The 27470-nt window shown below is 29.6% G+C and overlaps 4 protein-coding genes across 5 annotated transcripts; 3 read left to right on the top strand and 1 right to left on the bottom strand.

The window, feature by feature from the left end:
* Window positions 1-5177: 5177 nt before the first annotated feature.
* On the top strand, window positions 5178-7260 carry LOC101504180 (cytochrome P450 71AP13-like). Its single transcript, XM_004501797.4, has 2 exons — window positions 5178-6231; window positions 6587-7260. Exons 1-2 carry the CDS (start codon window positions 5314-5316, stop codon window positions 7196-7198), a joined length of 1530 nt encoding a protein of 509 aa, XP_004501854.1. The 5' UTR covers window positions 5178-5313; the 3' UTR covers window positions 7199-7260.
* A 705-nt stretch (window positions 7261-7965) lies between these two features.
* LOC101503748 (rhodanese-like domain-containing protein 11, chloroplastic) lies at window positions 7966-12079 on the bottom strand. Of its 2 annotated transcripts, XM_004501796.4 has the most exons (10): window positions 11814-12076; window positions 11558-11650; window positions 10865-10972; window positions 10409-10505; window positions 10271-10310; window positions 10113-10187; window positions 9779-9866; window positions 9594-9661; window positions 8512-8584; window positions 7966-8430 (listed from the first exon to the last, which is right to left on the bottom strand). In XM_004501796.4, the coding sequence occupies exons 1-10, from the start codon at window positions 11964-11966 to the stop codon at window positions 8347-8349; spliced, it is 879 nt and encodes a 292-aa protein (XP_004501853.1). In that variant the 5' UTR covers window positions 11967-12076; the 3' UTR covers window positions 7966-8346. The 2 variants fall into 2 exon arrangements, with proteins under 2 accessions (XP_004501853.1, XP_073225173.1); XM_073369072.1 differs by lacking the exon at window positions 7966-8430 and having other exon boundaries at window positions 8531-8670; window positions 11814-12079.
* A 6252-nt stretch (window positions 12080-18331) lies between these two features.
* LOC101503410 (E3 ubiquitin-protein ligase RGLG2-like) lies at window positions 18332-22833 on the top strand. Its single transcript, XM_012716320.3, has 12 exons — window positions 18332-18562; window positions 18875-19136; window positions 19593-19677; window positions 19758-19898; window positions 20003-20116; window positions 20210-20307; window positions 21028-21107; window positions 21190-21295; window positions 21829-21956; window positions 22062-22233; window positions 22423-22479; window positions 22572-22833. Exons 2-12 carry the CDS (start codon window positions 18894-18896, stop codon window positions 22650-22652), a joined length of 1305 nt encoding a protein of 434 aa, XP_012571774.1. The 5' UTR covers window positions 18332-18562; window positions 18875-18893; the 3' UTR covers window positions 22653-22833.
* Window positions 22834-23989: 1156 nt separating this feature from the next.
* On the top strand, window positions 23990-25886 carry LOC105852199 (aldehyde oxidase GLOX-like). The gene has a single exon (XM_012716270.3). It carries the CDS (start codon window positions 24007-24009, stop codon window positions 25711-25713), a length of 1707 nt encoding a protein of 568 aa, XP_012571724.1. The 5' UTR covers window positions 23990-24006; the 3' UTR covers window positions 25714-25886.
* The last annotated feature ends 1584 nt before the right edge of the window (window positions 25887-27470 follow it).

Raw genomic sequence — 27470 nt, 5'->3', positions numbered from 1 at the left:
ATAATAATTTTACTTAAATTAGAAACCACAACCATAGGAACTGAGGCTATAGAATCCCCCAATATATAATAATAATAATAATAATAATAATAATAATAATAATAATAATAATAATAATAATAATAATAATAATAAGTATTAAAGAAAAAATTATAGAGAGAATGATAAAAAGATTACAAGTTTAATCTTCATTCTTTCAATAAAATACTAAAAATAGTAATTGTGGTTGAAAAAATAATAAGTATCATTGAATGAAGAGAGAGTAATAACAAGAGGACATATCTTGTACGTAAATTTAGATGAAAGGCAAGGCTGCATTGCTAATTTGCTACCCTTTATATTATGGAAGAGGCAGGCGTTACTTTGTTTGCATTTAACTACTTATTCCTTTAACATTATGTATAATCAATTTTTGTGCAGCTAACATAGTTAATTCAAGTCCCCTAGAAAAATATTAGCAATTTGAATTGATATAAAACTATCTCTATTTTCCATAATGGATTCTTCTATGTTAAGAAAAAAAATACGAAGAATATTGTATTCATCATTCAATTAATGTTTTAAATAAGAAAAAAAATGATGTAAAAATAAAATTAAAAAATTGAATGATTGAGAACAACACACTACTCCCCCATTGTTTTAATTTTTTTTTTTTTTTTAATATGAGACAATCCATTTTCATTTTATTTAATTTTTTGTTAAAATGAACTTAATAGTAGGTCGTCCATGTATCAGAAATTTTAATTGGTATAAAATTATCTTTATAAAAAGAAATATATAGGGATAATCTATTGAGTGAATATTTATCTCTATTGAAATTTGAGAAATAAATGACTTTTTTTTATTGACAAATATTAATATATTAATTGTTACATATTAATATTATATTTAACTCTTATATTTAAACACATTCAATTTTTATATACGTATTTAATACTTTATCTTTTTATATATCTATCTCTTTCTATTACATCACAACTAACATACATTTATCTAAAATTGTCAATTAAACCTCATAACCAAAGTCTAACTTAAAAAACCTTTTAGTAAACTTCTTAATATTAGACATTCTATTGAGATAAAATTTTAAGATCCGACTCATTATTTTTTGTAGTTATAATTGAGAGAACTCATGAGGGCAATGTTTCTCTATTGATATTTTTTTCTTGAAATTTATTTGACTCAAATAAATCAAAACCTTTTTTTTTCATAAAAAATTTGAAAAACAGTTTAAAAAATCAAAAGATAATTTTGAAAAAGTGGGTCCATAGACCCCACTTAGTCCACAATTTTTGGGGCACTTTAGCTTTGAGAGTTTTTTTTTTTTGTATCTTTTTAACGATGAAATCTTTTTGTCACTCCAACATGTGGATTGATATTAATAATTAATGAATTTGTAAAATTGATTAATTTACACCTATCACATTATTTCTTCTATTTCTATCGCTCAAGGAGTACTATGAGTATATATAATTGTCAATTAAGTTTCAAAATTCAAAGAATCTGTCAAAAAAAACCACTACTACACCCCTTTTTATTAGGCCTCCTTTAGAGATAATATTTTATTGTCTGAATCCTGAATTGAGAGGCTCATGGGTCCAATGATTTGTCAATTAAAATATTTTTCATAAAAAATATTTAAAATTTATTTTTTTCAAAAAAATATTAAAAAAAATTCAAAAAGGTCAAACAAAATTCTTCTAGAAAAAAGATTGATTTTTTTTTTCAAAAATAAAAATAAAATTAAACCATTTTTTTTCTCGAAATAAATTGAAACTTTTTTTTCTGAAATTATTTTTTAGAAAATCTAAAAGAAATTTAAATCATCTTTTATAAAAAAAAAAAAAGAACTTTTTTTATCGAAAAGTTTATTTCTCGAAAAAAAATAAAAAACTCTTTATAAAAAAAATTTCAAAAATTTTATTTGAAAAAGTAAAATAAAAAAATAATGTAATACCCACATTTTTTAATTTATCATTAGTAGTTTGTGAAATGCATTTTTCTTTCATTTAATTTTATTATATAATAATTGCCACTACTTTATGTTAATATTTTTAAATTTATATATATATATATATATATATATATATATATATATATATATATATATATATATATATATATATATATATATATATATATATATATATGATTTATTTTAGTTAACCAAAGATCATTAATAGTATCAAAACAATACTTTTGAGTGTTAAGTTATATTTACTCCTACAACAATTTAACATGCAGTTGTTACTGTTTTGTTTTGTGTAACAAATATTTAGTGTGGAATATTAATATTATAATATTTGTTAGAAATATAAGGCAGTTGTTAAAAGAAAAGATAGTAATCAGTAATGGTTTCGCCCGTATAGTTTTGGTGGTGGATGGTTGTGTTGTACTTGTGCAGAAAAATTACTCTTAATTTGTTTAAATTTTAGTATATTGTTTTTATCACTAAACTTGATTTATTAATATACTTATTCAATAGTTTTATTTACTTTTTGAGTCAGTTTGAAATAGACTTGATTTAAAATATATTTTTTGATAGAAAAAGATACAAATTAAGTTGTCTATTGTTGTTATTAAGGTTGTTAACTATGTTTTTGTGATATTGGTGATATTTTAAAAACTTTGACTTCTATTTTTTTTTTTTATGATTGAAGGGGTGTTATGATTATAAAACAACTTTTTGTAAGCATATTATTTCAAAAGTTTGATACATAATTTTAATTGGTTAAAGCTTCTATTTTTAATGATTAATTGGTTTGCTAAAGGTGTTAGTTTTGTGATCGGATTGATGCAAAGAGTTATACACAATATAATATTTAATGGTAGAAATATAATTTTAGTATAAGTTAATATGTTATATATACATATTTAATTTTTTGGAAGAAAGTTTGTTCTTTGTTGAAAACTCAATTTAATTTATACAAATTGTGTTTTATCTAAAATTATGGAGAAGGTGTAAGATTGATATTTCTTGAGTCATGACATAATTTTGATGCATAAAATTGAGTCTTGTTTAATATTTTTAGTTTGAGAATAAAAATACTTGATAGTTGTTGCTATCGCCATTTCTTTTAAATGTTTCAATTGAAAGTTTAAAGTCTAGGACTTTGTGTTAAGTTGATTTTTGAATAAAAGAGTCAAAACTTTTAAAATGAAATATATTGATTTTTACGATAAAATTGTTGTTGATGTTATTGTTTAAAACTTAATTTTAATATTAATTAAAGAAAAATATTGATCTTAATGTTCAACAGATAAAAATATTATTTTGATGATAAAACAAATTATAGGTGTTAACATTGATGAAAATCAATTTGAAGCGTGAATCATTATTTTAAACCACTTAATAATGATTAAAGTTTTGGTATTTATATCAAAATCAATTTAAAATCTTTGTTGTAATTTTGAAATAATATAAAATTCTTATTTTTAGAAAGAGGAATTATTGAATATTCAAAGTTGTTAGAGATTAAAGGGTATGATTTTTACGAAACATATTATGTTAGAATTATGTTAATTTATAAAATAAAATAATTTTACAATAGAGTTGTTGATTTGTCTTGTAATAATTATAAATAAAAAAAGGGTTTTGTGTTAAAGTGTTAAATTCAACTATGTTGAATCTTTGGAAGTGAACTAACGTTATCTCATGGATCATTGATACTTATTATATTAGAATTTTGATCCAAAGGTAAGATTTGTAAAATGAATTTTTCACCCTTTTTTTATTGGATTTGTCTTGAGGCACTTGTGCGAAATATGAACTCGAAATATCTTTTTATTGTTACTTGTTTTTGTGTTTGTTGATTTGAGAAAATTGATATCTTTTAAAAATATATTTAAATGGTGTTTCTTAAGCTATGATATCATAAAGTTGTGATTATTTAATTAAAGAACATTCTTGAGTAAGGTGAATCTTTAGTCAACTCCACAACTTTGAATAAGAGTTAGGAATAGGTGAGTTTTGACACTAAATAAGTGATAATTTATTTTGTGAAGGTGTATAATTTTGTTGGAGAAAATACGTTACTTAAGAGTTTTGAGAATAATGCTTAAAGGTAAGGACATCTCTCCATTTATTTTCTTGCATTAGCTATGTGTTGGATTCTCGTATGTTTGCTATTATGTGTATACCATGTTGAAGTGTTCGTTTATTTTTGTCAAAATAAGTGTTATATTAACATGTTATTTTGAATGATGTAATGTACTCCTTGTTAGAATCGTTGCATATGACATGTTGTGATGATTTCTGAAAATGCAAATATGCAGTTGTTAGTAATTTAATCTTGCAGTATTGATGATTAATGAACAAGGTGTCCATCCACATTCATGCATTTATAATTGAGTTTTCTACGACGCACCCCCACTTATACTTGTCATACCAACCCATATAAAAATATAATTTTGCCCTTTTCGAAAATTTCTAAATTTGAAAACTTTCCAAATTTTCGAAATGTATCTTTATTTCGAAAATTCAATTTTTTTTAATTTTGAAAACTTGTTTATTTCAAAACGTTTAAACTTCTGAAACTTATTTTAAATGATTAAAAAGATAAATTGTCTTTTCATGTGTATTGGGGGTGGCAGGTGCAATTGAGAGTGTCAGGTAGAAAACTCTTCATAATTAAGTGGTATGTCTATAATTGGTTGGAGCCTACATATTCTTGCGGGGATTTTGAGTCTGTGATAGTCGGTGGACTTTACATTTCCTATGGGAAAAAGTAGTGTTGTTTAGAAGGATCCACAATGCTCTTGTGTGAGGTGATATTTCGAAATCATTTGCATTGACATATAGACATTGCATTTACGTTGAAGTCTTACCGCTAAAAAATATATGTGTGTGTATATATTCGTTTACTTGATACATGTACAATTTATTTACAATATATATGTTAATTGTCTTGTACTTGTATATATTATTTTCGAATTGATGACTCTTGTTGTTAATTTGTTTGGGCTATACGTCAGCTCCTTAGTTGATGAAATGCAAGGAAGTACATTAAGGCTCCGAGATATTTTTATACTGGTGTTAACCTTGTCGAGAAGGTTTCTACAAGCGTTCGGAGTCTTGATCAACTATGATTTATTATTGGATAGTAAAAGGCCAAAAGTCTTGCTTTAGAGTTTACTTTTTTTTAATGCATTAGGTCTATTATATTAAGAAGCAATTGACACATTCTACGGCTATCGGTGTCTGTGGCAGTCGCATATTAGCACAGAAACATGCAATGAGATAAGGTTAACTCTTAACACAGTGGCATCACATGTTGTTGAACTTTGCAAACTACACTCCCATCACTCTATCAAATGGCTCTGCTCCAATGGCTCAATGAAATCTATACACCATTCTTTCTCTTTGTATTCATTTTCATAGCTCTATTGATGAAACTTCTCTTTATAAACAAGTCAAGAAAGATAAGAAGATCCAATCTACCTCCAGGTCCACCTACCATACCCTTCATTGGCAATCTCCACCAACTTGGAATTGGAACCATGCCTCCAAAATCTTTACAAAGCCTTGCTGATAAATATGGACCCATAACTTTCCTACAACTTGGAGAAATTCCAACAGTTGTGGTTTCATCAGCTAGATTAGCAAAAGAAGTGTTGAAAACTCATGATCTTGCACTTGCAAGCCGTCCACAACTGTTTTCAGCTAAGTACCTCTTTTATAACTGCACAGACATTGCTTTTGCACCTTACAGTGCTTATTGGAGGCATGTAAGAAAAATTTGCATACTTGAGCTTCTAAGTGCCAAAAGGGTACACTCATATAGTTCTGTTAGAGAAGAAGAAGTTGCTTCTCTAGTTCATAGAGTTGCAGGGTCTTATCCAGGAACTACCAATTTGTCTAAGATGTTGGGATTGTATGCAAATAATGTTGTTTGTCGTGTAGCATTTGGAAGGGACTTTTCAGAAGCAGGAGATCATAAAAAACATGGATTCCAGAAGATGCTTGATGAGTATCAGGAGCTACTTGGAGGATTCAGTGTTGGTGACTTCTTTCCTTCATTGGAGTTTATACACAGCTTGACAGGTATGAAAGCAAGACTCCTAGAAACTTCAAGAAAATTTGATCAACTCATTGATCAGATAGTGAATGAACACAGAGCTTGCAATAAAATAAAGGAACATAAGGACCTTGTAGATATCTTACTTGAGGTGCAGAAGGATGGCTCAGGTGAGATGCCTCTCACCATTGATAATATCAAGGCAATAATCTTGGTAAGTGAAGCCTCAATAACCATGTGATGTTTTTGGTTTATCTCTCAATATGTTGAAAATGGCAAAGTATTAATCTATTTGCCAATTGGGTCTCTGAATATGTCAGTCGGTGTCACTATAGTCCTCTAAAATATCAAATTATAAAAAATCACTGAATGGGTTTTTTGGTAGTCAATTTGGTCAACGTATCTTTTATTTGTCACACTCAAAATGTTTTTGAAGTTTCGATATATCTAAAGACTATAATGACACCAACTCACATATTTATGGGCTAAAATGATTATTTACTCGATTCACTTTGCGTAATTGACAAATGACATATTGACAATACCTTGTTTCTATTTCTTTTTTGTAGGATATGTTTGCTGCTGGAACTGATACAACATTCATTACCCTTGATTGGGCAATGACAGAGCTGCTAATGAATCCACATGTTATGGAAAAAGCACAAAAGGAAGTGCGTAGCGTCCTAGGAGAAAGACGAGTGGTTGCAGAGAGTGATCTGCATCAACTGCAGTACATGAGGGCTGTAATAAAAGAGATATTTCGATTGCACCCTGCAGTACCAGTATTAGTCCCAAGAGAATCAATGGAAGATATTACCTTAGATGGATACATAGTTCCAGCTAAAACAAGATTTTTTGTCAATGCTTGGGCCATTGGGAGGAATGCAGAAAGTTGGGAAGATCCCAATGCATTTAAACCAGAGAGATTTTTAGATAGTAATATTGATTATAGGGGGCAGGATTTTGAGTTGATACCATTTGGGGCAGGCAGAAGAGGTTGTCCTGCTATTACTTTTGCCATTGCAGTTGTTGAGCTTGCTTTAGCTCAACTTCTCTATAGCTTTGATTGGGAGCTTCCTCCTTGTGTTACACCCAAAGACTTGGATCTCACTGAAGTTTTTGGCATCTCAATGCATAGGAGAGAAAATCTTCTTGTTGTTGCTAGACCATACTTTCTATGAAGACTCGTGATAGAGCAGAAAGAGCATGTGAATGCTGAATTTACTTTTTATTGATGCACATACATATATTTTTTTCTTTTTTTGGTTTTCCATAAGTCCCTCCATTGAGATAATTCTATTTGAGGGATATGGAGCATTAAATGTGAATACCTCTCTCAACGGAGATTCAAATTCGGGTTTACCATGTTGTGATAGTCTAGTCCTTTCCGCTAGACTTAATCCCATGTATAACTTTTAATTTTCTCATCAAAGATTAAAACATTATACTATTTTATAATTTGGATGAACTTGGTTTGTTTGGAGTTTTCTACTTTCCTTTATAACTCAACTATTTCTAGTGCTAGGGGGAAAATGGAAAAAATGTTCACAATGTCACATCCATAAACTCGAGGGCTTCATAAAAAAGAGGGGACTCAAGAACAAGGCAGTGAGATTCTGCAACTCGTCAATCATCATTTGGTTCAATAATTTTGTGTTCTTCAACTTGATTTTAGAATTTTGGGAAGGCAATGGAAATCACTATACTGAAATGACAAAATACATATTAATTTAAAACTTAAGGTAGAGATTCTTGCTGCTTTACAACTTAATGTTAACATTTGTTACAAAATGTTTTCTCCTTTTTAGAAATGATCACCAACCTAATACAGCCTAATTTTATAAGGAAAGAGGAAATTCTAAATGGATACAATCACACACATCAAGGGTTTCTGCAATAATATAATCACAGTTCGAAATATATCTACTATATCAACGACTATAATACATACACACAACAAAATATTAACATTAATGAAGCAGTATGATGACATTTTTTGGGTTCTGGAAATTTCTAAGAAAATACAAGAATTTGGTTTGGCCAAAAAATACTTCTTAGATCGTAGCCAGCCACACGGGAGAAACCTAAGCTAAAATCACTACCCAGCTAAACTTGGATTTATAATCCTAAGAATAAGATAAGCCTATTATGACATAAATTCCAGAAAGCACCTGCTGGTAAATCTAACTAAAGGATGGAATATAAGCCTCCATCAAGGTCTGCATTCAAAATTGAGTTCCTCAGCCTGTTGTCTCTATTTTCTCATCCAAAACAAAGGAACATTGTCTACACCAGGGTTAATCAATAACTCAAATGTAGCCATAGTATCTCAATGGGTCCTGATCTCCTGAAGATAGTGCCCAAGTTGCTGAGCGCCAATAAATAATGCATCGGTAACAAGAAATAGTCCAATCTATGCAAGAACCATTCAAATTTGAGATGTCAAGATTGAGAAATGAAATTCACAGCTGAAAGTATAGAATAGATAAATTACCAGGCGTGCAGAAAACACTAATCTGTATCCCCAACCTTCCTTGGCTGCAGCAGCTCGTTGTTGATCAGTCCAACTGGAAATAATCTTGCAGTCAGAAATTTGTATCCATATTTAAAAATTGTTCTAATTTTTTAAATTGTGTAAAATCTTCTTTGAAGCCTGCATATCATAAGCAAAAAGATATATATGTATCATGTAATTACGTCTGTGCAATTATTAAGCTGAACAAGTTATGAACATTCTGCTACAGACGGGAGAGTTGTAATCAAATAGATGATGAATAACAACTCAAATCTGTATAATATTCTCTTAATTAAATTTATTATTATCTTGCAACCAGAAAGCTGGTTTCTACAATTTTCGTGCTATTGTTGCCAGCAAGAATTTATAGGCACGTTTTAATTAATTCATGGCAATCTGAAAATAAATAACATAAGATTCTTATGTCATTTTTCAATGAAATCTTCCAGAACACTGTCTTCACAACAAAAATTGTAGTTAAGTTATTTGTATGCATATAATCACAAGTTGATAACCAATCTCAAAATTGATTTGTAAATTGGCATGCAATTTCACCTTTTGGCAGTACACCATATAAATCAATACACTGTCAATCAATCTAGAACAAAAGTAAATCAATTCTGAAATTGATAGTTATTAACATCAAACTTCTCTTTAGTAATTTAAATTTTTTTAAAAAAATCAACAGAGACCACATCCAAAAAACATACAATTTATCATGTCATTGAGTTTCTTTTATAAAAAATCACCATGGGTCTTTAGCATGCATCAAATTAAAATTATGCCTATGTAATACACCAAACAATATAGAGTGATTTTGAACATAGATTTTATATCAGTGTTACAAACCAATCATAACTTGTAAGAAGTATAATGTTCTAATGTGGCATGAATTCATGATAAAAACATTGCAAACGATATAAATTACAAAGTAATTTATATGTGTAATGTGTTATCCATTAGAGAGAACTTCAATTTACGAGGCCTAATTGTTAGACTTCATCAATGATATTATATTGCATGCATTAGAAGTAAGGGAAAGGGTGAGATTAGATAGTTACCCAAGGAATTCTGAAACACCACCAATTCCAGCAAACTTAAGAGGCACTTGACCCTCAACTACAAGATCCTGCTCAACAAAGGGCCAAAAGGATTAAGATCACCAGAAAAGTTGTTTTTATTTTCCAAAATTTAATTAGAGTAAAGCACAAAAGAAATTTCAGAAAATTGAAATGGGAAAACATGCCTCTTCTTCAGCAGCCTCGAAGCCTCCTTGAACCCAGAACAGGTTTCTGTAGCCAGCATTATAGAGTAGTTCACAAGCAGCTAGTGATCTGGCCAAAAGTCAGGTTAAGAACACCACAAGACTTACATTGTTTGTTCGACAGACAATTGTGAAATGATTAGATGGATCACCCGCCAGAATTTGACTGAACCAAAGATTTAATTATTTAAATACAAAAATGTGATTCGAAACACAAGGGGCTGTACCAATTATCAAATGCATTTTAAGAAAATGGAAAATTAAAATTAAAAGAAACTTAATTCAGTATGCAATCAATTGAATCTATAAAGCTCACCTCAGTCCCTTCTGGCATGCAACAATTAATTCTGTATCTTTGGGGAACTTCTCCTCAACTTTGGGTAAGAACGAGCTGTTAAAGAGAGGAAATAAATTAATAAATTTTATTTGCACAGAGAAAGAGTCATAAGAACAAACAAGGATTGTTTATGATACTTGTCAAAAGACAGGGTAGGCATGCCACTCCACCAACCTCCTGTTCACAAAATCAAGTTAAATTTAATAAAATTTCAATGAAATTTAGCGGGTGATTGTAAAATTGTATTCAAAGAGTCAGCATAGATCTTTTAATACCCATAGCAAAATTTGTGATTTTTCTAGGAATGGTTCCAACATCTAAACCATTATCGACATCAAATATTGGAATCCAGGTCGAACCTCTCACCCATGCCTTCAAAACATGCAAAAAGAACAATCAAAGACCACAACAATAATGTGTGGATTGTTTGCTAAGTGAAAAACGAAACCAAAAGAAGAATCGAATTACTTATTTGCATTAAGAGCTAAAATTATGAAAGCTGAATAGAATTCAATTAGATGTATAAAGAAATGCCAATCTGATACTTTCAACGGCTATCAAGATCAATTACTCGTGATAATAAGCTTCATAAATGTCTGACTACAACAATAACATGTTTAGAATATCAAATTTCTTTCTTTATTCCCTCCTTCTAGAGGTATATAACTAAATCATATGTGCAATGTATTGGCTAAGGTAAACAAAAGCAAGAGCTGCATCATAAGAGAAACCTTGCTATGTTCATTTGAGGGGCGAACATCAATAAGAGGCTTGTTTGAAAGCTGTACTGCATACCCAGCTTCCCTTGGGGTAAGAACTTTAATTTTTTCATCCCTGATCTACAAAACAAACAAGCAAAAATCCCCGCTAAAATCCTGAGATCCAAACGCGAATGAAAACTGCAAAATGAAAGGGGTTTGATAGTAGAAAAGATAGCATCCTCCAATAGCAAGTACTACAAGATTATACAGTTTATTATATATGCTCAAACCCAAAGCCGTTGAGAAATCGCCATTAGAACAACAACCCCAGTACAACAGAATAAAGATACAAAAACGCAAAAGAGAGAATGCATGATGTTTGATCACGGAGTTCAGTTAATTGTGTCAAAGTCTCCGCCTGTAGAGTGGCTGCAATACCTTTGTATAATGATTCAAGATTAGGATTTACAGTGTACAACTTGTATTTAAATACTACGGTCCAGATTACAACATTTAAGCTCAAGCGACTTATCCATTTATCACTTACTATGAGCCATACCCAACCCAACAATCCCAAATATTGCATATCACTAAGACACTAACAACAAGAATGTGAAAATTGAATTCAACTAGAAACTCCTCACTTCACATATCACTTATAGCATACACAATAATCAAAGTGAATAATGTTATTAAAATAAATTAAATTAAAATGTAAAATACCAGAGATTCCCATCTCTTTCTGGCAGCAGCCATATCCCTCATTTGCTTCAACTCATTATCTTCACCCTCAGCTCGAACACGAACAACACTCTTCTGTAAAGGAAAATGCAATCATCATGTTCCAAACCCAACAAATATAATTTTTTTTTTGTTCACATTCATATTTCCATTTAATTTTAAAAATACAACGAAAAAAACCACAAACAAATTAATTAATAAGAAGAAGAAGAAAAAGAAAAAGAAAAAGAGGGGATACAAAAGTGAAGGGTTTGGTGGTTGAGGAAGAAGGACGGTGTTGTAAGGATGAGAGTGATGAATAACTAGTAGCAGCAGTCAGAGGAGTGTAGTTGGCATTGGAATTGGTAACAGTGATTAGGGGAAGGGGAAGGGAAAGGGAAAGTGCTTCCATAATTAGAGCAACTCCAAAATCAAAATAAAGAAACAATATGGATTATGATTATAGTTCTAATAATTCCTATCCTTCTTAGTCTGCATCCATATCATCCAAAATCTAAATTGTTCTTATTCCTTACCCTTATCTAATAGTAAGTTTTTTTTTTTTAATAAATAATAATAGCAACATATTTTTATGAGAATAGTAAGATTAGATACTCCCTCTATATCATATTTATGAGTATATATTTTTAAAACAATATTATAAGTCTGTTCTTTTTTTTAGTAAAAAACAATATTATAAATTGAATTACAAAATGAGTGATCGGGTAAATTGATAATTTAAATTGTAAGCGTTAAATAAATTAATTCATAATTTTATATATCGAAAAATACATTTTGAAAATTATAAAATAATAATCAAAATAGTTCATCTTTAAACTTTTATTCTTAAATATTATGATTTTACATGTTAATCGGATATTTGACCCCTCTACGTTGATATTATATTAATATCATTACAACGCATACTCATTTTTTTAATAAATTTAAATATTTTATGGATTAATTTGTCCATAATTAATTCATATACAATTACAACTACTTACAAATTTATTTTATAGATAATAAAGTTTCATCAGCAAATTTGTTTACAATAAGATGATATTGATGCGGGATCAATATGGATAAGCTACATATTTAATTACATTACCCCATTAAAATATATAATGATAAAAATTTACAAGATAATTATTTTGATTGATATTTTATACTTTCAGAAATATATTTGTCAATTCACAAAATTCAGAGACTAATTTGACTAACGCTTACAAATTACAACTTCAAATATCAATTATCTATTCATTCGTTAAAATATACACTTAGTATCATAAATCATTATAGTTTTCACATAATAAAATATTGTACACATAGATAGACTACATAAACATACTTGATAAACTCTTAAAGACATTCACAATGAGAATGCATCCCCTAATTATTTTTTTTGATTTCACGTAGATTTTTTCTATCATAAATATGTCAGACACGTCAAACATTAAATATGAATATTTATCTCAATTCAGTTTTGAACATTAATTTCAGGGTAAGTATAACAATTCTGCTACCTACACTCATTTTTTCCTACCCATATCCCTCAAATTTTTCATAAAAACGAAATACTCAAAATGTCCTTGCTTATTTATATCACTCTTTAAACCCTAATTTCTCGTTATATTTTCATCTGCTACCTCATATTCATATTCATCTTTTTTTTTTTTTTTTCTCACACCTCCTTTTTCTCAGACCCCCTTCTCTTTCTTCCTCCATTTTCAATAATTTCAATATCATGAACTCAATATGCGTACGTGAACTGAGTTTGCGTAGGAACCTACGTGAACAGAGTTTGCGTAGGAACCTAAGTGAACTGAAATTGCGTAAGTTAACTGAGATTGCGTAGGAATGTACGTGAATTGAGTTTGAATGTACGTTTACGTGATCTGAATTCATGCAATCTATGTGAATTCAATTCACGTAGGTGTGCATGAATTGTATACACGTACTGCATGTGATTTCTTAAATTGAATAACGTATGTGAATTTAGTTCACGTACAATAAATTCTTTACAACATACATGAACTCAATATACGTAAAATATCCAGATTTTGAAAGAAAAAAAAAACTCTAACATAGATCAGTAAACATACTTTGTTTGGTGACTTTAACCATGATATAAAGAGTAGACTTATGGGGTTTAAGTTACAAGGGAGTGATGTGAGTTTTGAATGAGTATAAGTTATGATGGTTGAGTTATGAATGAGTTGTGATGTATGGGTTATGAGGTTAATGATGGTGTTGAAGAGACAAATAGAGGTTATAGAATGAGGCAAATAAGCAAGGCATTTTGGGTATTTCATTTTTATGAAGAAAAAAAATTAGGGGTGTGAGTAGCAAAATTGTAAATATAATGTTAAACTTTAATGATATTTTTATTTTTGACATTTCAAATTATATTAGGTTTTTGTTTTGAGTTTAACTCATCCTTATAGAATTGAGTTGTGAGGACTAATGTTGGATATTATAAAATAATTCGAAACCTTATATTTAATCTATGTTGGACTTGGACTTTTTCAGTACACCCTAATAGTCGGTCCTATGAGACTTGATACATAGATATATATGGTGAGTGACTCAGATTCACATATTCTTGATACCATATTATGTTTTAATATTTAGTCAAACTAATTGTTACAAATTTAATTTGTAAAGCGAGATGTAACTCTCTTTATAAACAAATTTGATACTTTATATTTAATCTATGTAGAACTTGAGTTTTCCATACAAATTAAACCAAAAAAAAAAAAAAAAATTAAACCATAGAAAAATAATCAAATTGTTTTAGGTCGGATTTAGACTTAATCTGATCCATTTCAAATCCAAATGCAATGCATTCAAGAATCAAGGCATAACAACATAGCAAAAGGGATACGAAGTGAGCGGCCATTAAAACTCACCTAAACCTCCCCCGAGGTGTATGATGGTGGTCACGATTCTCATATTACAAACATCGTCTACACAATGGCAACACACATTTTTTTTTATCATACCGCTCAAAATCTTAATAGACTCATTCTAGAAATCCCACGTGATGTTCTATCATGGACGTCTAATCCAAGTTAAAAGTAGACAACTTTTCAACTTTAAAACCTTCACTCTCATCCATAAAATTACTAACAAATAACTATAATTAATTTATTGGAATATTTTATTATTTAATTATATTATATTTCAATAAAATTATATAGACAAATATTATTATATTAATTATTTATCAATCAAAAGTCTTGATTGATTAGTGATCAAATTAAATAATAAGACTAATTAAATTTTTAATTGAATGATTAATTAATATTTAATTAATTTATATGAGATCAATATGACTGAATGACACTTATACTAGACATAACTATATTTGATCTCTTTATTTTACGATGAATGCTTAAAGACTATTTAAATTGATGTTAAAAAACTATAAAATATTTGTGATTATTGTCGAGAAAATATCAAAATAATTAATTATGTATTCTTAAAAACTTTATCTTTGATAACTCAATCTTGTAGATTTAAGTTATTTTTAGACACATTATAATGTTTATTTGATTTCTACATTAAAGTATTCAATTATTTGTATAATCTGAATTGTATTACAACACAATCACTAGTTGCGGTCCCACATCTGGACATTATATCTAGATCCACTCTGAATGACTAATATACCAAAATCACATCTTAGCTTCAACATAAGAGAAAACCAAAAATGGACGTATGAGTGAACCAGCTGTTGAACCACTCACCCAATCATAATCCTTTGCAAAAGACGACAAATCCAAAGCGAACGATTTCTATAAAAAACAAACAATTTCGCCCATGGTATTCAAGCAAGCCGATAAATAAACTAACAACTAAATAGAAAAGTTCACGATGCTACGGCTCTCTCATATATAGTTAATTTTACTATTATTGTTATTATTATTTGTATCCCACCCCGTGATTAGTACATTAACCACTCGTCCGCTTTCACCGTTGTATTACCAATAATTGGTTTTCGGTGCACGCCACACTAACATTAAGAGCATCTTATATACCTCCATTATTTGAGTGCTAATTAATTAAATGATACATTACTATTTTAGTAGTTAAAAGTGTGATGTTATTTTAATCTTTAATTAAGTTAAAATTTTAAATGATTAATTATCAAATTGTTAAATAGTCATTTAATGTAGTCATTGATGTTATAATTGTTAAATAGTATTTTTTAGAGACTATTATGAATAATAAATTATATATTTTAATATTTATTTTGACGATTTAGTCAATTGAGCTAGAAATTAAATGACAACGTTATTCATTTTTATTATCTAAAATTGTGATATGCACTTAATTAAATAAATTTTAGGTGTATATATCACTAATGTTATAATTTTTATTTACATTGTTTTATAAGTATTTATTTTCTCCAATTCCACACCTCGATTTTTATTTATTAAATAAGTCCTAATAGTTATATTTAAATAATGATCAATTTATTTTAATATAATTTACATTATAGAATCCACAAAAAGTGAATAGAGAGTCATTTCATAGCTATCCTTGTTTATTGCCACCCAAAATTTCATAGCGCTTCTATTTTGTTTGATATAAATAGATAAAGACATCACCGATACAAATGTAACACTAACAAAACAATTATTTTATGACAAAATATTTAGTATTTTAGTAAATTACTATTTTTTAAAAATTATAAAAATGTTATTATAGACCATAAATCTTTTATAAAGTATTTAGTAATTTTATTAAAATATTATTTGACAAATTTGTTAAAATGTTATTATAAACTATTAAAGACATAGTATTACAATTCATATTATGTGTTGTACCGACTTTGAGTCAAACAACACCATTGTAGATGACACAACAAAATAAAATAAAATAAAGTAGAATAAATTTCTAAGAATATATTTGTTTTTTCATTTGTAATTCTAAATGTGATTTTGTAATGGAAAAGTAGTTTGACCTTTATATTTGAATATTTCTAAAAATTAATTTTAGAAATTTAATTTTGTTCCAAATCCACATTTAACAAAAAGTAACATAACAAGTAATTAAAATATGATCATTAGTCATTAAAATACAATCACATTTATTAAAATTTAAAAATAGTAATCAAAATAATCAATATTTAAGATTACCAAATCAATTATTTTATGATTCCATAAAAAATAAAATGTTTACTAAAATAAAATGGACTTTAAAAAAGTCACTTAATAAATTAAAGACATCATATTTTATTATTTTTAAAACAAAAACTAGTAATTCTTATCTAAAATTGATATTATCACAAATAAATATTAACTTAATTGATTTTATTATTAATTAAAAAAAATTAATAGTTTAATAAATGACTTTATGTTTAAAGTGTTAGAAAATAATTTTTATAAAATATTTGGTAATTTTAGTAAAATACAATTTTTTCTTGACAAAATTACGTAAATATTATTATAGACTAATTTTTTGATAAAATATTTAGTAATTTTATTAAAATACTATTATTTTTTACAAATTTACTAAAATGTTATTATAAACGTGACATAATATTATAATTGATATTATATGTTGGACCAATTTTGAGTAAAGCAACGTCATTCTGAACACACAATAAAATAAAATAAAATAAATTAATAAGAATATATTTGTTTTTTGATTTACAATTCTAAATATAATTTTATAATAGAAACATAGTTTGATATTTATGTTTGGATTTTTTTTTTAAATTAATTCCACAAACTTAATTTTATTCTAAATTAACATTTAACAAAAAATAACGTAATAAGTACTTTTTCATGTTTAGAAGTATAAACAAAACTCATACCTATTTTGCCATTAAACGTAAAATACATTAACCGCAAAATTCATATTATATTATAACAAAATATACTGTTTTAGTAAATATATATTTAAAAATAAATTTAATTATATAATCTAAATAAAATTTATTTTGACATTTGAAAAAAAAAATATCTAAGCATAAGTTATATTAGAAAAAAATTAAATTTTAAATAAAAATATATTTATAAAATAAAATTTACTTAAAATTATATTTAAATGTGACGTAAGATAAAGTAATTACTCTTTTAGGACAACAAATTCACAAAGTTCACAAACACATTAAAATTTAGTTTTGCATAACTTTTTAGTAACATGGGGATGTAATTATTAATATTTAAATGTAACGTAAGATAAAGTAATTACTCTTTTAGGACGACAAATCCACAAAGTTCGCAAACACATTAAATTTAGTTTTGTATAACTTTTTAGTAACATGGGGATGTTACTATTTTAAATATTATAAATTAATCATTTAAATTATAAATATCAGTAAAATTAAATTTTGAATTTTGTATATTAATAAATACATTTCTAAATTTTAAAATAATAATTAAAATAATTAATATTTAAATTTTTATCGTTATAAATTATAATGTAAGATTAATTGAATATTTGATCCTCCAAATTAATCTTATATTAATGTTATTATAACAAAATAATATTTCTATAAAATTTAAATATTTTATAAATTAATTTATCAATAATTAGGCTATGCACAAATTATACTTACTCACATATTCATCTTTAAAATAAAAAAAATTCATCAACAAATTTAGGTTTAAAAAAATCACTTGGATCAATATGGATAATCCAAATTTTCAATTTATAATTTAAACAATATTAAGTTTAGAGGAAAACATAAAACCCTATATGAGTAGTTTTGGGTGCATATTTTAGTTGAATTGTAAGTACACGGCAATCAATTTTTGCGTTCATTGCATCTCCGTCGTTAATTTGTATCCTTTAACAAACTTAGTTAGCAGCGGAGTACAACACTAATACTGTTGTTTAGTTTAGCCAAAAAAGAAAAAGAGAGAGAGAGAGAAAGTTCGTGGAAGCAACCTTATCAAATCAAAATCAATCCATTCTTAGTGCCACTCATACTCACAAGCTCACCTTCCACCCTAATGCTCTTCCACTTCTTCACTCTCTCTCACCCCTTTCAAGGTATTCACTTTCTTCCACATTCTAAACTTTCCTTTTTTTTTTATTTATTTTGTTTCTTAAACATTCATTATTAATATGTATTCAAAATTTCTCTTTTTTTTAAAAGACAACAATGGCCCAAGTTGTTGAATTTCAATTGAAATTGAAACCAATGTCATGTTAGGAAAGTTAATTAATTTTGGTCAAAACATTCATTTGGGCTACTGGAATTTCTTTAGGATAATAATTATTGTCTAAAACATTACTTAGTTCATTTTTCAGTTCTTAGAGATTTGGTTTGAATGCTTAAATTGGGCTACTGAATTTCTCTAGGATAATAAGGAATTTATTTATGGGTGGATCAATTTCTAAACGGAGGAGCTCTAGGCAACGTTCTTCATCCTCAAGGTCACGTCCTTTGTATCCTCAATATCAATCACCTTATTTGCCACAACAAACCCAAGATCATGGAGCAATGCATGGGAATCAATTCCCACCTCAAAGCTATGGTGGTGTTAATCATGCTCCCCAACAAACAAAGGGTTCAGACAAGAAGTTTACAAGGATAGGTGATAATTTTAATAGCTTAGAACAGGTAACTTTTCAGCTCTAAAGTTTGACAAATAAGAGTGTTTAGGTCTTGAATCATTTGGAACGATTTGGTGCTTGTGTTTAATGCATACTTGGTATTTCTATTCATTGCTCAAATATTTTCAAAGAATGAATTTTAGAAGTTGTGATTGTTTTCTGGATCTTCTACATGATTCATGTAATTGTTATATTGGAATTGTCATTATAAAGACGGCGTTGAATATTCTAAAATAACTGTTTTCCTATTGTAGTCCATTTGCTGCATGTTTTATTCATGTCTCTCTTGACATATGGATCATCATTTTGACCTAATGTTCATGTTGAACAATGATTAGTTTCATGGAACTTCTGTATTTGGAAGATGAAAATGTCAGATCAATGTGCCGTTGACACTACAATGTGATTATTATTCATATGTTTTTGTGACATTCTGAAGTGTTTTTCTTTTCCATGTTGGTAGGTAACTGAGGCTCTGGCAGGTGCTGGCCTAGAGTCTTCTAATCTCATTGTTGGTATTGATTTTACAAAGAGCAATGAGTGGACAGGTTTTGCTTCATTTGAATAATCATCTTTATTTTCTCCTTCTTTTAGTTGTGTCAAGATGCATAACTCTCCTTTGTATTAGGTGCAAGGTCCTTTCAAAGGAAATGCCTGCATCACATCGGGCATGAACAAAATCCATATGAACAAGCTATAGCTATCATTGGCAAAACATTGTCTTCCTTTGATGAGGATAACTTGATTCCCTGTTTTGGATTCGGAGATGGTAAATGAGATACATTTTTGTAAATTAATTACATTCATTCTTTATAATCTTATTTAATGTCCTGGTGTGGTGAGTTATATTGTATTTGGGTTTTACATTTGCAGCGTCAACACATGACCAGGAAGTTTTTAGTTTCAATGCTGATGATAGATTTTGTCATGGATTTGAAGAAGTGTTGGCACGGTACAGGGAATTGGTCCCTCAATTAAGGCTTGCAGGTAGTTGAACATTGGCCAAACTTCATCTCTTTCTTTTTCTGCATTTGATTCATCTTTTTGCTTATGCTATTTATCACCCCTAAATCATGGCAGGACCCACATCATTTGCCCCAATCATTGAGATGGCAATCACCATTGTTGAGCAAAGTGAAGGCCAGTACCATGTTTTATTGATTATAGCAGATGGGCAGGTAGAGAATTACCAGAGTTCAAATTGAAAAAAAAATGTAATTTAATGAATGTATATTGAAAATCAAATAATTGAAGTGGTTTAAGTAGCTTGCACATGAATTCTTCTTATTGACGATTTTATTTTCTTTCGTGGGGTAAGAGGTTGGGATTGTTGGTGCTGAAATTAAGACCTTCCTTAAATACTCAGTACCTTGACACTTGTCCATACTAAATTACCAAAGGAATGCAAAACTTGTGGTGGTAAAGGCAGATTTTTTTTGTAAAGAGGGATAATGAGCTACGATAACTTGTCGGCCAATCTGACCCATTTCCCCCTCCAAAAACAGCACCTACTTGCGAGTTTGTTGTTTCCCCCCAACATACACTACTCTCTGCTCCTGATCGTATTAGTAGCCCAAAAAGCAATATATATTGCAGAACAAGGTCAGATTATTGGCTAATTGGATGCTTTATCACTTAATTTTTATACAAAATAGTTTTTTGTGTAGGGGATAAATTTCCTTTATAATCTCACTGAAGGTCTAAGTTTAATGGTCAAATTGAAATCAAAGTAAGAATTAGCTGTAGTTTTCATATGGAACTATCAAGAAACTTAGAGAAAGCATTAACTGAACATTGTTCTGTCATGGTGTGGTTGTGCTTGCCATTGGCCATCAATTAGAAATTAGAGACTAAGCATGATAAATGTATCGACGTTGAAGATTGTCGACTTGTTGCAGGTGACAAGAAGTGTTGACACTGAGCGTGGGCAATTGAGTACACAAGAAAAGAAAACTGTAGAAGCTATTGTGAAAGCTAGGTAATTATCTGCTTGTGATCCTTTATCTTGGTTATAATAATGTGTTTACTGCTGTTACCAAAAATTGCGTGTTTATTGCCAGTGCATATCCCCTGTCAATCATATTAGTTGGAGTTGGAGATGGGCCATGGGACATGATGAAAGAGTTTGATGATAACATACCTGCCCGAGCATTTGATAATTTTCAGGCATGTAACTCCTTTTTAGAGAAGTTGTCAATTTCATGGTTATCAGTATTTTACAATTGATGTGAGTCGTATCTCAATTCGATACGAATCTCTAGTGTGTATGTATTTTTCTCATGAATCCCATCTTGAATCCCGATTCATAATGATAAATCCTGATTCACTATGATAAATCTTGGTTCATTGGAATGAATCACTGCTTAAACTTAGTGTAGTCAATCACTTTTTGCTGTCAACTTTGTATAACCAACCACTTTTCTTTTATCATTTGATTTACAACTTCAATCTTGAATTATTGAGGTTCAAATATGATATATCAGATTATAATTCTGTTTTGTAACTTATTTTAAAAATGAAACTTTTATTGGTAATGTATCTTACAATTCACAATAAGATAAATAGGTCTTCCGATTCAAAATTTGAATCTTAATTTGATAACCTCGGTCAGTTTTGTTGTTTCTGCAAAACATATCCTCTTTACACTTTTAACAATGCTAAACTTGAATTTTCTTTTCTTTTTGTTTGTTCTTGTGTAGTTTGTGAATTTCGCAGAAATAATGTCAAAGAACATGGACTGGTCTAGAAAGGAAGCTGAGTTTGCACTTTCTGCCTTGATGGAAATACCTATCCAGTACAAGGCAACACTAGAACTTAATATATTGAGGTAACAATGTTAAAATATTTTCTGTATAGCCTTTTCTGTATTGGATTTGAATATAGCATCTGCATATGAAGCCATTTAAGTTGAGGTGTATTATTTTTCAAACAGCGCTCGGAGAAAGAACGATATACACAGGATTCCTCTGCCGCCACCTCAATATGGCACATCTTCTTTCAACTCCCCAAAAACTTCCCGTCAAAACAGTTTTCGCCCCAGTGCACCATCTCACAAACATGGTGTTGACACGAACACACATGCAAGTTCTGCTTCTGATAATCAGGTGCTTCAACTCTTTACTTTCTCTTGCTGTTGGGTTTTCCTTCTACATTGCACAGTCACTGCAGTAGCATTTCAACTTCTCTTTTTTCATTATCGATCCTCATGTAGCACTGCAAAGTTCACTTTATAACATACACAGTTTAATGTAAATTCAAAACCTATAAACAGTTTTGTTTTGTCATCCCTGCAGTGTTGTCCTATTTGTCTCTCCAATCCTAAGGATATGGCTTTCGGTTGCGGTCATCAGGTTAGGAAGCGAGGCACTTCGTTTTTCTCACATACATTTTCGATAATTGAATGCCAATTAATTATGCGAGTCTTTGTTTTATTAATTTGCAGACATGCTGCGAGTGCGGACAAGATCTTGAGTCATGCCCCATTTGCAGGAGTACCATTGATACTCGAATAAAACTTTATTAGACTATATCTCTGAAAACTTGTGCATGTTTTTTGGTGTTGGGGTATGGAACCTAGTTTTCTGCAAGTTTCTTGATGACTGTGGTGGGAGGATGGGTGGAAAAGGGTTGCTTATTAGCTCCCCCATTGTAAATATTTTTGGCATTACATTCTCAAGTCCATGATATGAGCGCATTTTTTATCAGTGTTGATTCTCCATTGTTATATTTATTTTGTGGAAATTTATCAAAATAATTTTCCATGCTTCTTGATGTTTTGTGAATATTAGGGTGTTTGCGAATTGGATTTGATTGGTTTTGAAGAGAAAAACCATCTCAATCTATTCATAGTTCATATTAGGGTGTTTACAATTAGTTTTGCTCTAAACTTCAATTTGATTCAATCTTGAGTAGTTTGGATTTGGATATAATTTTTTTAAAGGACATGCAAAATAAATCTTAAAAAAGATAATTAATATATGGAAAGTATTTCAAATTACCAAACATCCCATTCATAAGTCATAATATAAAAAATATTTAAATTCATACCTTAAAAAAAGAATCCCATATTTTATTTGTTTGAAGTCTAATTAATAAAAATTTGAGTAAATCATCAAATTCATCGTTGAGTTTGTAAGAAGACACCTTCAAATAGGTTCCTTTCAGATTACTTATTTTAAACACGTCCAAAACTGTGAAATATTATTCACATTCATCCTTTGGTTAAATATTAGATCCATAAAATATCAAATTGATTCTTGTATTTCATCACTTACTGTCAATTAACTTTTTATATGAAATCGCTTACTATCAGTATTAGAGACATGTTTAAAATATTTGTATTAAGAGACTTATTTGGGAGCATTGGACAAAGTAGGGGCGATTTACTCACAAAAATTTATAATCTACTAGTAACACCTAATGTGCATAATATATATTTAAATATTCAATCTATTTTTACATTGAAAAAAAATGTTTTGCACGACTATTTTTTTTTGAAATACGGTATGAGTAGCACGACATTTTAGATCATATCATAGAACAATGTGTCAATAAACTGTATTTAGCTCCTAGTAGAACACAATTAATCCAAAGGCCAGATTCTGTTGACATATTGTGGGTGGAAAAAAGAAAAGGAGTATATTCATATTAAGAAAAGATTGTTTTGCAAACTGAAAGCATTCTTGCATGACAAGATTCATAGGAATATTTTAATATCACATTTCAGGATGAACTAGCTAAAGTCTTGCCATATTGATAGCACCCTTTCAAGTGCATGACTTACTACTAACTCGGCTCGAACCAAAACATTGTCCTACAAAAGGATCCTCCTATTAGAAATCTTAAAAAAAAACCATCCATCACCCTCTTAAAAAAACATGTTCCTGTCTTGCATTAAAACCATGAATATTATTATCCTATTCTTCTTGTTTTGTGTCGGATTAAGCCATGGTGCCAATCAAAAAACACCCTTCCATGGTAGAAAAGGACAGTGGCAACTGCTTCTCAAAAACACAGGTGTAGTTGGAATGCATATGGCATTAACCTACAAAAACACTGTCATAATGTTTGATCAAACAGGAGCAGGACAGTCTAGGTACAAACTTCGAAAACGATTCGATGGAACCATGTGTTCAACAAGCCGCAACGATTTAATTGATTCAACATGCTATGCTCATTCAATTGAGTATGATATCAGTTCCAATAGAATAAGACCTTTGAGGCTTGACACTGATCCTTGGTGTTCCTCTGGCTCTTTCTTAAGCAATGGAACACTTTTACAAATAGGAGGGTATCATCAAGGTGCTAAAAGAGTGAGATTCTATAGGCCTTGTGGGAATCATCAATGTGATTGGAAACAATCAAAGAAATCTTTATCTGATGAAAGATGGTATGCTTCTAGTCAGATTCTACCAGGACATGACAGAGTTGTTGTTGTTGGTGGAAGAAGAACTTTCACATATGAATTTGTACCCAAAATTAGTCCTAATGAAAAATCTTTTGAACTTCCATTTTTGCACCAAACTAATGACAGAAACTCAGAAGGGAACAACTTATATCCCTTCACTCACCTTTCATCCGACGGAAACTTGTTCGTTTTTGCTAACCGTGATTCGATCCTACTCAACCTGCGAAGAAACAAAGTAATCAAGACATTCCCTCGGATACCAGGAAAAGGGTCGAGAAACTACCCGAGTTCCGGCTCGTCGGTTTTACTCCCATTAGACCATAAAGACAAGTTCCAGAAAGTTGAAGTAATGGTATGTGGAGGTTCATCAACTGGAGCACTCAAAGCCGCTAGACGAAAAAGATTCATCGAAGGTTTAAGATCGTGCGGGAGAATGGTGATCACAGGGAATAAACACACTTGGGAAATGGATTACATGCCGAAACCGCGTTTCTTACAGGACATGTTGATTCTACCTACAGGAAATATCTTGATTATAAATGGTGCTAAACATGGTTGTGCAGGATATGACAATGCTAGAAATGCTTCACTTGAGCCTTATCTTTATAGTCCAAATAAAAGACTAGGAAAAAGGTTTAGAGTCCTTAAGGAAACAAAGATAGCTAGAATGTATCATTCATCAGCAACTCTTTTACCTGATGGAAGAGTATTAGTAGCTGGTGGTAATCCACATGGTAGATACACTTTTCATAATGTGGCATATCCAACAGAACTTAGACTTCAAGCATTTGTTCCACATTACATGGAAAAAAGGTATCATACTTGGAGGCCAAGTAACTTGACAATAGAACATGTTAGTGGTGGTGGTGGTGATAATCATGCAATTGGGTATGGTAAAGAGTTTAGTGTTAGATTTTTGTTGAGAAAAAGGGAAAATGATCATGAAGTGAAGTTTAGTGTTTATTCACCACCATTTACTACTCATGCTTTTGGTATGAATCAAAGGATGTTGAATTTGAGGTGTAAGAGAATGGTGAGAAGAAGTGAAGGGTGGGTGGATGCAGTGTTGGAAGCTCCACCATCATCATTTGTTGCACCTTCTGGTTATTACTTGCTTACGGTTGTGAATGGAGGAATTCCAAGTATGTCTCGGTGGATTCAGTTTGTGCATGCTTAGGATTCAAAATGGTTCAAAGGGATATATTTCTATACTTATTACAAAAATTAAGTAATGAGAGAAAGTTATATAGTTAATAGTTAGTTATATACATTTCCATAAGGCATTATTGCTCTTAGATCACAATTTGTATGTCGACAAAGGATATAAGAAATTACTATTTGAAAAGCTTATACCTTAGATTACTACTTGAATGAAGCTCATTCTTAATGGAAGTTTACTTCTCGTTTATGGTCTTGTTAATTCTAAATCTAATTAAAAAGTAATCCTCTGATCAAAATCCCAAAATTTAGTAGTGTATAAGAAAAATATAATACGGAAATTGTATTAATAATGAGAATGTTTATAACATTTACAATACGGTTTATATAGGCAATGAAAACAATTTATATGTGTAAGCGTAACTAACTAATTTAATATGGTTTTGAGTGTAGTTAGACTCATGAATATTACATCATTCTAATAGTTAATATTTTGGTAATGTAATTCTCATACATTTTATATTTCAAATTCAGACGTATCTTGTCCTTAAAATAGTTCTTTTAGTAAATTATATTTGGTTTGTTAAAAAAAACTAATTAGTATATGTAATAATTACACCTCAATTTTTTGTGTATATTTGTTAATAATTAATTTGTCTACGTGACAAATACAAGTGCAAAATATATAAATATTTATAAAAATAGAATTGATAGTAATTAGTTGATTATAACTTAATTTTGAAATGACAGTTGAACTAAAATCAGAAATTTATTTTGAATATAAACAACTTTTCTCAAGCAACTCATGCAAGTGGACAACTGATAAACACAGATAAATGTATTTATCAAAAATTAACTAATAGAGTAGAGAAGCAGGTATTAGAACGTGAACCAGTTATTACTAGGTGCGTAACTATAACTAGTTCTAACAGTGCCATGTCATGGACGAGTCAGCTTTATTTAAAATTTTATCCTTGGTCCATAATGTTAGGTAGACTTTTAGGACAATCACATTAGTCCTTGAAAGAAGCTCCCTACTTTTGCTAGAAGCTCCCTATTCTAAATCCCACAATATTCAATAAACATTGCCATCATAAACTAATTAAAAATAAACATTGCTATCCCGCGTAACAAAAAGATATGTATCAATCTAATATTCTCACCCAACCCTATAAATTAATCAACCCTCAAATTCTCTCCATTTCATCATTCATCAACCTACCTAACAAGTATTAATATTTATTCTCTCCATTTCATTTTTCTGTTCTTTCATCATTTGGATTCCAACATGACGATTACGGTTGTGCCTACGGTGAAGGACGAGTGCCTTATGGTAAGGGGCAACGTGATTCTGACACGTGTCCCCCAAAACATTGTGGTTTCCCCTGTTTCCACAAGCTCAGCTTTTCTAGGAGCAACTTCCCCAATTCCAAGCTCCCGTCACGTCTTCACTCTTGGCACTCTCCGGTTAGAGTTAGTTCATGTTAGTTTTAAGTTAGTTAGATTAGTTGCAAATTAGTTGTAATAATCACTTTATGATCTATATATAAATAACATCTCACACTTATCACATTTATTGTAATTAACAATTTTCTTCATTCTAATAATACAATTTTATATCAATACAGTTAGACACCGACATATGTTGAATAATTGGACATAGTGTTACATATGAATTGTTTATGGAAACTTAATTTATTTTTGTGTGTATTTATAAAAAAATGCAGGGGATATAGGTTGTTATCTTTATTTAGAGTGAAAATATGGTGGATGATA

Source organism: Cicer arietinum, chromosome 5, assembly GCF_000331145.2.
Source record: "Cicer arietinum cultivar CDC Frontier isolate Library 1 chromosome 5, Cicar.CDCFrontier_v2.0, whole genome shotgun sequence".
NCBI classification, from domain to species: Eukaryota; Viridiplantae; Streptophyta; class Magnoliopsida; order Fabales; family Fabaceae; genus Cicer; species Cicer arietinum.
Note: the sequence above shows the minus strand (reverse complement) of the source record. Positions and strands in the feature narration are given on the sequence as shown.

Excerpts from the sequence above, each read along its gene's own strand:
- LOC101503410 (XM_012716320.3), top strand. The coding sequence starts at position 18,894 with ATGGGTGGATCAATTTCTAAACGGAGGAGCTCTAGGCAACGTTCTTCA. Across the intron at positions 19,137-19,592 it reads ATTTTAATAGCTTAGAACAG|GTAACTGAGGCTCTGGCAGG; the intron begins GTAACTTTTCAG and ends CCATGTTGGTAG. Across the intron at positions 21,108-21,189 it reads GAAGCTATTGTGAAAGCTAG|TGCATATCCCCTGTCAATCA; the intron begins GTAATTATCTGC and ends GTTTATTGCCAG.
- LOC101503748 (XM_004501796.4), bottom strand. The coding sequence starts at position 11,966 with ATGGAAGCACTTTCCCTTTCCCTTCCCCTTCCCCTAATCACTGTTACC. Across the intron at positions 10,973-11,557 it reads GAAAGAGATGGGAATCTCTG|ATCAGGGATGAAAAAATTAA; the intron begins GTATTTTACATT and ends TTTGTTTTGTAG. Across the intron at positions 8,431-8,511 it reads TAGTGTTTTCTGCACGCCTG|ATTGGACTATTTCTTGTTAC; the intron begins GTAATTTATCTA and ends GTTCTTGCATAG.
- LOC105852199 (XM_012716270.3), top strand. The coding sequence starts at position 24,007 with ATGTTCCTGTCTTGCATTAAAACCATGAATATTATTATCCTATTCTTC.
- LOC101504180 (XM_004501797.4), top strand. The coding sequence starts at position 5,314 with ATGGCTCTGCTCCAATGGCTCAATGAAATCTATACACCATTCTTTCTC. Across the intron at positions 6,232-6,586 it reads ATATCAAGGCAATAATCTTG|GATATGTTTGCTGCTGGAAC; the intron begins GTAAGTGAAGCC and ends TCTTTTTTGTAG.